The sequence below is a fragment of the Xyrauchen texanus genome, chromosome 17, assembly GCF_025860055.1.
Source record: "Xyrauchen texanus isolate HMW12.3.18 chromosome 17, RBS_HiC_50CHRs, whole genome shotgun sequence".
NCBI classification, from domain to species: Eukaryota; Metazoa; Chordata; class Actinopteri; order Cypriniformes; family Catostomidae; genus Xyrauchen; species Xyrauchen texanus.
The window spans coordinates 28,044,986-28,055,668 of NC_068292.1; the positions used below are offsets into that span (position 1 = coordinate 28,044,986).

At 37.7% G+C, this 10,683-nt stretch overlaps 1 protein-coding gene across 1 annotated transcript; it reads left to right on the forward strand.

Annotated features, from left to right (window-relative positions):
• Positions 1 to 6,539: 6,539 nt before the first annotated feature.
• Positions 6,540 to 10,138, forward strand: hapln2 (hyaluronan and proteoglycan link protein 2). The gene is made up of 6 exons (XM_052147538.1): positions 6,540 to 6,671; positions 6,773 to 6,870; positions 7,024 to 7,383; positions 8,025 to 8,141; positions 8,380 to 8,562; positions 9,861 to 10,138. Exons 2-6 carry the CDS (start codon positions 6,792 to 6,794, stop codon positions 10,136 to 10,138), a joined length of 1,017 nt encoding a protein of 338 aa, XP_052003498.1. The 5' UTR covers positions 6,540 to 6,671; positions 6,773 to 6,791.
• Positions 10,139 to 10,683: the final 545 nt, after the last annotated feature.

The following is a 10,683-nucleotide window of genomic DNA, read 5'->3' on the forward strand; positions in this document are numbered from 1 at the left end:
TGCCAAAAGCAACATTTGCCTCTGAATGTCTGTTAAAGCAATAATGACTCTTCTTAATTTATCTTTAATCTGTTTGAGACATTTGAATTGTAGATGCTTGCTTATCAGTGACTCCCCTGCTCTTACTTGTGCCAGCACTAAAAAAACATGTCCAGCTTCCTGTGGGAAAAACACTTTTTCATATTTCTTATGTTAAAGAAGAGAAATAACCTTCCTTTTTATAGGGTGCCCCAACCCATTCACATTCCACATGGAGAGAGACAATCCACTCATATTAACATTTGACATTTTGAAATATTAGGAAAATAGATTTAGTGTCAAAAATAAAATTATTAAGACCACATTCCAACATTAGTGCAACAATGAAACCCCAAACTCCCCCCGAACCAAACAAACGGAAAAAAAGAAAAACATGTGCATTAACCCCACGCATGGCAGCGCCATCCCTCTAAACTCCAAAAGTTAATGTGTGCCTACGAGAGCCCCCTTGACAACTTTGCCATCAGATGCAATCAGAAGGTGTTTCTGTACATATTTTGTGAGACAGAATTACACAACAGAAAATAATCTATAAAACAAACTCCTGCCAATAGGCAGATTAAACACAAAGAACGTGAAATCCCGACCTTCTTCGCCATCAGGAATTCCAACAATTCAGACATTATTCCACCATTTACGGTTCTACAAGTCCTCCAGCTTCTCCCAGATGCGCTCCAAATCCACCTTGGTCTAGCAGCTAATTCCCTCTCTGATGTCTCCAGATAATCGATCCATTTCTAAACATCTCCCACTGTTCTCACGTCCAAACCTCACATGGCATCACGTGACGCTTGTCACAGTCTGCTTTAAAGGCTTTCACATTTGATTGTAGATGCCATTGCACTCGCATATGACTCGCAAGGCATATGGTGCCCTATTGATGTTAAAGCTCACTCCACTAGAGTTAAGGTGTCTTCATGGGAATGATCTAATGGTGTTTCCTCAGAAGACATCTGCATAGCTGCAGGTTGGGCTTTCCTAGCATGTTTGCTAGGTTTGATTACCCCAAGCCACAGCCAGTGGTCACTTTATATACATTTTCCTGGCTAGTGCCTATATACCATGCTAACTGACATTAGTGATTTAAGGTATCCTGCAATGTTATGCTACCCGAACAGGTTAGCGTCATCAGCATGCATATCCATCCTTCATCATTTTGCTCCTCCCAACTTATTACGATACGGGAGGAGATTCTGTCGGTGTTTTAACTACCACATTGGCTAGAAGGCATCATTGCTTGTGCAAATCAGTAGCACGGCGTGATGGTATACATTACCCATAGCAACCGCAATGACGCAGCGTCGAAATGGCAGACTTGAAAGGGAAAGATAAGGTTATGACTGTAAACATAGTTCCCTGATAAGAGGGAATGAAACACTACATATGCTGGCCACACTACTTAATCTTCGCTACAAGGGCGGATTATCGCTCTGTACACTTCAGCTGAATATTCTGCCAAAATAGTGCTGTGTGCTGCTATTTAAAGCTGATGATGCTCGCGAAGGTTCGGAGCACAAAGCGCTATCTGCCTATTAAAATTTTAGTGATTTTAAAGAGTTTCAGAGATTTTATATCCTGCTGAGATCCCCATAGCGTCTTCAGCAATGATGCTGCCCCTCATTTAATCCTTTTATGGACCCAGGGTTACAGTTGTAACTTCATAATTTTCTACACTTTATCTGAATGGGAGATAAATACATATATACAATTTCTTACTTTATAATGAGGAAGATTCTAACATTGCATATGCCTTACTAATCCCCTCCCCATCCCATGAACACATATCTTTAAGGTGGCTAGATTGCTGTGAAGTGTGAGTGTACTTTACTTAATCTTTCCATTATATCTTTCTGACATAACAAAATCAAATGATCAGTGAGTGAAGATTAGACAAAGGGGAACTAATGTGAGGAATACATAGGTAACAGAAGTAGCTACAGGAGATGCCAGCTAAGATCACAGGAGATGAGAACATGACAGGACCTGCCAGTAACATAACAGATACATACACAGCTTTAAAGTAGGAATCAAGCCAACAGAGAGTAGGATATATAGCAGAAAGGGCAAAAGAGAAAAGGGAGATCACTTGATACTGTATTACAGCATTGCTCATTAATTCCTCATAAACATTTTTCCTCTGTTCTCTTTTTCACAGTTACTCAATCCTGCTTTGGTCAGGTGCATTCTGCAGACCTAATGAATGAACATTGCTTCAGGGAGAAAGATAGGTGAGCTTTGTAATGTGTGTGAGATTCCATTTGTGTGTGAGCGAGAGAAAGAAAGAGATGTCTATCTAGCAGTCACATGGACTGTCATATGGAAACACACAGGCCAAAAAATGTGCCACAAAATTAATTACAACATTATAGCAATAATTAAAAATTATGATTTTACACTACGGCTTGTTTTCATTTGTTTGACAGAATAATTAGACATAAAATTGAGCCAAAGGAATGCTGTTTTATTGCTGTGGAAAAACATGACACAGCATGGTCACAACTGAGCTATCCACAGTTAAACACTTTTCATTGAAAGTGGTTTTCAAACTGTCCTCAAGGGGCAGAAAAAAATTAATTAAAAGAATACAGTAAGACAATACAATCCAATATCATGACAGATAATGAATGATGAAAAATGCATTTTTAATTTCAGACTGCAGAAGTGCAAGTAATGCAAGGAAGGAACAATTCACACAGCACACGTGATTTGGCAAATCAATAATAAAAGAATCCCTGAAAACCATTGTGTGAGCACACTATATGCTCCAGAGTGGTATAATAAGGAACATAGAACTATTGCATGCTTTAAGTGAAATCAGTAGCAGCATGACAACTACGATTAGTCAAGTGTGCAGTTTAGTCCCGGTAAAACCTGAAAAGGTGTGTTCTTACACTGCAGACTTTGCACACTAGTGAATGACACATTCACTCTGCAGAACTTTATCTGACCAATAGTTTCCACCAATCTACTTACAGAATATCAAACTACTTACAGACAATGAACATATGACCAAACACATAAAGAAACAGCTATTCATAGAGGAATGTGTGGAGATAGCCTGTATTATCAGTCAGCCCGTCAGTGGGGATTGCAAATTATTTAGCAAAGAATTGAATTCCTACTGATGAAAGGGGTGAAAAGATGCCTTGAGATGTTCCTTTCAGAAGTTGTGTAATTCAAACAATCTGCCCCAGTGCTCCACAAGCAAGTTTCAAACAAAGTGGTTTACACGACCCTTTGCAAACATAACACAGAGATATGCACTAGTAAAAGGGAACAAAACATTCTATAAATATCGTTTTTTTGCTCTAAAACTTAAGTATAAATAAAAACTCTTTGAAGACACATTCATAAAAGTATTCAATGAGTAAATAAATACAGGTTTAGATTAGGTAATGAAAGAAAAAAATTATGGTAAAATTCCATATCACTGAAAAAAACACATGACTGAAATCACCATTTGGCAGACGTTTTTATCCAAAGCAACTTACACTGCATTCAAGGTATATTAAAGGCGTTTTAGAGCATACATTTATTTACATTGACGTTTTTTCATTTAGCAGATGCTTTTATTTAAAGCAACCTACAAATGAGGAATATAACAGAAGTGTTTTATTCTAACAAGGCTGTAAGTGCTGTAAAACAAAGTTGCAAATTGCTAGTAGAGAGGAATGTGAGAGACTTATGTAAAATAAGAGATTGAAGAGTTTTTGCATTAGTAGATTTGGGCTGAGTGGTCATGAAAGATATGTTTTTTAAGATGTTTCTTAAAGGTGACTAGAAATTTGGCTGCTCAGGTGTGGTTTGGCTGGTCATTCCACCTGCAATGAACAGTTGAAGTGAAAGTCCGGGAAAGGGATTTTGTGCCTCTGTGAGATGGCACCACCCACTGAACACAAGCTTCTGGAGGGCACAGACTTGAAGTAGCTGTATTTGCATCTTACAGTTGTTCTGTAAGCGAGCATCAATTCAAGGCATAATATAGATATGTATTAATCTGCTTAACATGGGGATTGAATCCACCTTGGCATTTCTAGTTACATGCTCTTCCAGTTGAGCTACAGGAACACTACATTTCATTAATTCAATTCACTTAACTAGGCATTTCATTTCTGATCTTCATAACACTGTAAAGATTATAGCCAGCATAGCTTTTCTATCATCTGCTTAAATAAATAATTTTAGCTTGACACCAAATAGAATGAACATGCTGTCACATGTACACGTGGTCACACTTTATGTTGGTAGAGCCTGACTAACCTGCTACTGTCCATACAGAGAGAGATATAACATGTTTGGTTATGACAGATCCACATTGATATCTGATCAGTGATGAGCATGGATAAGGGTGTTAAAACTAAACAGAGAGAGCACAGGCCTCTTAGCGCTATGTACAAATTGTAGTTACACTTATTATTTGAAAACAGTTTATTTGATTTGTTCAGATATGAGCATTGTAGGACTGAACTTACAGTATTATCCAATTTCCATGAATTATTGTAAAAAACTACAAAACTACAAATATTGCACAGTAATGCAATACTGGTAGAACTTGTTTGATTGATGGAAAAATTTGGGACACATAGCAAAATGTGTAAGGGTTGGCGGGGAGGGTGCTGAGCCACAAGGGTACAGCAAGCTTAGACTTGATATCAGAGTTAGGCAAGACCGTTATCCTCTGGGGCAAATTTGTAATCTGTCAACCACTGTCTCTTTTAGCTGAAAGCGCATGCATCATCAGAACTAAACAACCTTGACTTGAACCCCACTTTCCCAGGGGCTGGGTTAACATGAGTTTAAAGAGTGAGACCGGGTATGTGTGTATGTCTGTGCATGCGTTGGGGGTTCGTGATGATAGTCATTGATCAACTGATGTATATTGGCATACATTTAATAGCTGCCCTTGCCATTTTCTGTGATCTGTTGTGATCACTTGTCTGATTACCTAAAATGTATATTGGTGAATAAAAAACAATACTGCACTTTATGTAAGAAGTTTTGAAATTTAGGACTGGTGTGATGACTGGGAGTGTGTGAAAGAGAGAGAGAGAGAGAGAGAGAGAGAGGAAAACTGACAGAGAGTGAGACAAAGGTCACCTAGACATGCCTTTGCGAACACAAACAGTTGGAGATGACAAAAAGGCCCATTGATGGAGCAGTACAATGCAAAGTACACTGAGAAATGCTTGAATCGTGTTATATCATTTCTCCACCAACTGCTTGTTTCCTTTTCGTGTTTGCACGCTCACTGCTGTCCTTGGGTCAGTGCTGGGGGAGTTTAGTGACAAAGCCATCATTGTGCTCCCAGGTTAGTGAGAGACACAGAGAGAAAAGAGAGGACAAACTGGGGCCCATTCCACTTTCTCTTTCTCTTTCTTTTCCAGCAGTGAAAAATTGTCAACTAATTTTATATGGCTAAAACTGACTGTGATCATTACTTTACCAATGCAACCAATTATGACTGCACAACCTGATATGAACAGACTGATCAGATGAGACCATCTAAATGCTACCCTTTAAAGGAATATATCAGCTTCAATAGTTGAGCTTAATAGGCAGCATTTGTGGAATAATGTTAAATATTACAAAAATTAATTTGACTTGTCTCTTTTTTCCTTAAAAAAAAAAAAGAAAGAAAGAAAATCTGGGTTACAGTGACACTCTTACAGTGGAAGCATATTGGGGCCAATATGTAAACATTAAAATACAAAAAAGTTTCAAAAGTATAGCCACAAGAAGTAAACAATATGCATATTAACAGGATTTTAGTGTGACTAAATCGCTTACTAACCTTTCTGTCCAAAATTATATTACATTTTACAACTTTGTTGCCATGACAACGTTAAGGCTGTAAACCCTAAAACGACCGCAAAAATGTACATTTAAACAACTCAAATAACACAAGTTTTATCTGAAAAATGTATGTTTTTGTTTTTATACAGTTATAAGTTTCACATTTCTGCCTTTTAAACCTCCAATGGGCCTCATCCACTTCCATTGTAAGTGTCTCACTGTAATCTTGATTTTTTTAATTTATTAACGTTTTTACAAAAAATTTTGAGAAAAGAAGGGACAAATCAAAATGTATTTTTGTGGTAATCAACAATGATCAGCTATCATGCCACAAATGCTGTTGATTAAGCTTAACTTGTATTGAACCAGGAATATTTCATAAAACTTCAAAAAGTCATATTCATAAATTCAAGCAAGAAACGTTGTTTTGCTCAGAAGCCTGTTACATTCTGATTGAATTATTCAAATAAAACAACTGAGTGAAAAGAAAATATAAAAGTATTCCTGTGGGAAAGTGTTAGTTGATGACAACCACAGAAAATATGAAGTTGTCTCTATCATCTAAATGCAGTCCTCCTGATTTCAGGTGTTCCTGATTCATCTTGTCGCTGCGAGGAACAATGGGAGTCTGTGTGATTCTCATTAACATCTGGAGCAGAGGAGAGAAAAGCCTGCTAACACATCCAACCCTTTGCCAGATAACCCTGATCGGTGTGCCTGTCCACCGTAGCCTAAGCAACTGTGGAACAACTTTGGAAGAAAAGATATGGATTAAATGTGACTCATCTTTTTCTGGATATATTCATTTTTAGATTGAAGAAAAGAGGCTGAAGACTGAGGTGTTATTTCATTTTCTTAACAGCTTTATGTTTACTTGCAGTGCATTAGCAAATTGTGGAGCAATAATGAAACTCTAACCATCATCATTATGTTGTTTTAGGGAAATAGTGAATTCCACAATGAACTGTATAGCTCTCCTGGTGGTTACAGTCTGTTGTGTCTCTTGGACCTCTGCAAATTATCACTACCATGATCAAGGTAGGCAATGTCTTTTCTAAACTACAGTTGATACTAAAGACTACAGACTGTGATTACAAAATAAACATTGTTTGAAAGCCATTATTCTACGTTTCAACACATTCAAAAGTGTAATATTTAGCTACACAATGTTTTCACAACATTTGTTTGCAGAGAAGGACAAAGAACTTAAGTACCTATTGGAACCACTGGTATATGCTGAGGTCACTGCCCGTCGTGGACAAGCAGTTATTTTGCCCTGTATGATGAGGTTCAAATTACCGCACTACAGAGTGAAGTGGACTAAGATTGAACCCCTCAGTCGAGGAGTGGAAAATATAGTGCTCATCACGAATGGACATGCAGATAAGCAGTATGGTTCAATCGGGCCTCGAGCTTCTCTTCAACGTGCACATGATCTAGATATTTCCCTTCGCCTCGCCGATCTGGAGCTGGAAGATGATGGCAGATATCGCTGCGAACTGATCGACGGAATTGAAGATGAAATTGTCATCCTTACTCTGAGGATTGAAGGTAGGACAGTCAATCAAAACTATAATGAATTTATGTTTATTTGTGCAGATGTGGTGACAGTGATTCTTCTTATTAAAAATCACTAAACGTGACTGTCAATAAGTTAAAACACCCCAATAACAGTTGTAATCCATGGGATTCCAACCTTTCAGGACATTTTACCTTGGAATGTTGGTTGTTTGGTAGTTTGCAAGCAAATTTTATGTAGGCTACTGTTCATCATGCTGTCATTTGTTCAGTCTTTTTGTTCTCACTTTAGTCTAAAACACTTTTGGTGCTTTGTTAACAAATCGCTTATATTATTATTATTTTTTGGAATGACTGTTTTAAGTGATCGAATCATTCTCATTCACTTCCATTGTATCAGTTGTAACAACCCATTGGAGTTAACAAACTTATTAAAGTAATACTTATAAAAGAACTTATAAAAGAACTTATAAAAGCCTAATGTGCAGAAATGGTTACTGAATGAATTAATGAACAAATCTAAATAAAAATGTACTTGGAATTAATAAAAATTCCCACCACTATAAAACACCTCACAGGTTGAAGACCTCTAATAAAATTCAAAGCTTTTAAATAATTTATAAATATATAATATTTTACATTATATTAAACGATAAACTGCTCATGCATTTCAGGGGTTGTATTTCCTTATCAAAGCCACCACAGTCGGTATAGATTTACATACTTTGATGCAAAAGAGGCTTGCGCTGAACAGGATGCAGTACTTGCCACCTACAAGCAGCTTTATCGGGGTAAGAATGTAATATTTACATGCATTGTTGATCATTTACTTTGAAAAATTCTTACAAGTTTTAGTTATCTTCCCACTGGGTTTGAACATTCGATTGGACATAACCGCAATACAGTCCAAAGATTAATTTGACATCTAAAAACTGAGATGTCCAGACATTTAGCATCTTTGTAGTATTTTTTGTGCTTTCCAATTGAATTCATTCTGGGATATTATTAATATATGTTCCTGTTTTGCAGCTTGGACTGAAGGATTGGACTGGTGTAATGCTGGATGGCTGAATGATGGAACTGTCAACTACCCGATCCTTCACCCACGGCTGGCCTGTGGAGGTGATCTCCCACCAGGTATCCGAAGTTATGGGCCCCGTCACAGAATACGGGAACAGTATGATGCTTTCTGCTTCACCTCTACAACCAAGGGTCAGTTAATATGGATTCTAGTGTGAATGGGATTCAGATTATTTGAGCATTAAATGGCATTAAAAAATAAAAAGATGTTTTCTGATGTCATCTGAAATTCAAATCCTAGTTGGAAAGTAATTGTTTCAAATAGGGACGTGAGGTAAATACAGCATTTACAGCAAGGGGCTTGTCATTATTGCCATCCGAATGCGAAATGTCTTTGTTTTTCTCCCACCACCTGAGAAAATTCATGGCCAAATCATCCACTGGTTTTTGAACAAGCACCAAAATCATGTGGTAATTTAATTTCCATCCAAATCCATATCTCTTTGTGAAGTTTAAAAGCAGGAATCAATCCAAAAATGTTTTATAAAGTGAAAGCAGGAGCACCATGTTCACTCTATCTACACTTTAGCATGATTTCAAACATATTTGCATAGCCTATATCTAAAAATGTTTTTTCTCAAAATACACAGGATGCAGTTTGTGGACTGAGGATTTTTTCTCCAGATATCATCATATGGAACAAGCAAGCCCAACAAAACTCACGAGATTCTCGAATTGTAGGCATCCATGCCAACCCAATGGGTTGACCATGTGAGAAGCAAATTTCCAGTTTCAAAGGATCACAAGTCTGGCTACTCCAATGTGAATTAATTGGCTCCTTAATCACAGAGGAGCCATGGAAATTCTCTTTAACAGACATCTTCCTGAGAAACAATTACCGTCCATATAGGGCTACAGATGACGTGATTTTATTTGATAGATTCTATAAATCTATAGATTTATGTACATGGAAAGACTCTTATCTGGGCCAAGTGTTTCAACACCCATGTAACTGATTAATGGTGGTCCTTTCCTTAAAAAACTGTTGACAGGTAAATTGAAACCCTAGTGCAAGGAGACTCTAGGAGAGATCTTTCCTGTTGCTTTTTAAAACAAAGGCTCATTAGAAACGGAGAGTTGCTGTTTGCCCAATAGTCTTGGAGACAAGCAAACAATCAGCTCTCGTTTTTGTGTTCACAAAAGACAGAAGAGTCTGTTACTCTGTAGAGTGACATTTGAGCTCCCACTATACCCACATTTGACTGGCTGTTGTATATATTGCACTGGAGAGTTGAATGCCACTGACAGAGACTACTAAGTTCCATTGGTTGATCAGATCACTGTTCATCCCTTGACTTGAAAAATAATAGTTATGAGGGTTATTGTTGTGCATATTAAACATAGTTATTATATCTTTGTTTATTTTGTAAATGCATGAATGTTTAAAAATATTTACATAGCGAATTACCCCCTCTTTTTTCTATTCCCAGGCTCTGTGTTTTACATTCCGGGGCCACTGAATTTTGTTGAGGCGGAGCATGCCTGCAGACATGAGGGGGCCGATCTAGCGAGAGTTGGTCAGGTCTACTCCTCCTGGAAGTTTCTGGGGCTGGACCGCTGTGATGGAGGCTGGCTGCTTGATGGCAGTGTACGATTCCCTATCATCAAACCAAGGGGACGTTGTGTAGGGATTACAGAACAGGGCGTTCGTAGCTTTGGGTATCCCAGCAAAGGTTTGCGTCTTTATGGGGCTTATTGCTACAGGTAATTGCTGCAGGTGACATATCAACCTAAAGGGTAGCACTTTACCTTTTACAGGTCAACTACTGTCCCATAAGAGTTGGTTCTGTAGGGCTTACTCTTACAGGTAGCCTACCGTTCATTTGTGCAGAACACAAGGATATGGGCAACACTACAGACTCTCTGCAGTGCAGTACGGGAGGTAAGGGAATGTATGAGCAACAATTAGCATTTTAGGTTACAGTTAGCATTTATAGATAATTGTCTGAGTAATATCACAGCTCAGTTTAGAATAGCCCTGCAGAATGTAAATTGCTTTCAAGCTAAAATATATAATTCTTGGGAAATTTCAAGAATGACATTAACTCCACTTAAACTCCTTCTAAAGTTACTGCTAGTTCCATATTCATAACTCATCTGCAACAACAGATTGTGTTCACATATGCAATATTGCAGTTTTGTTCACAAGAACTAAAGCAATAGGTACTAAACACTTTGGTGGCAGTGTTTATCACACTTTGTGGCTGTGGTTTTCCAGTAAAACATAAGGTCTGAAATAACAATTTACAGTGT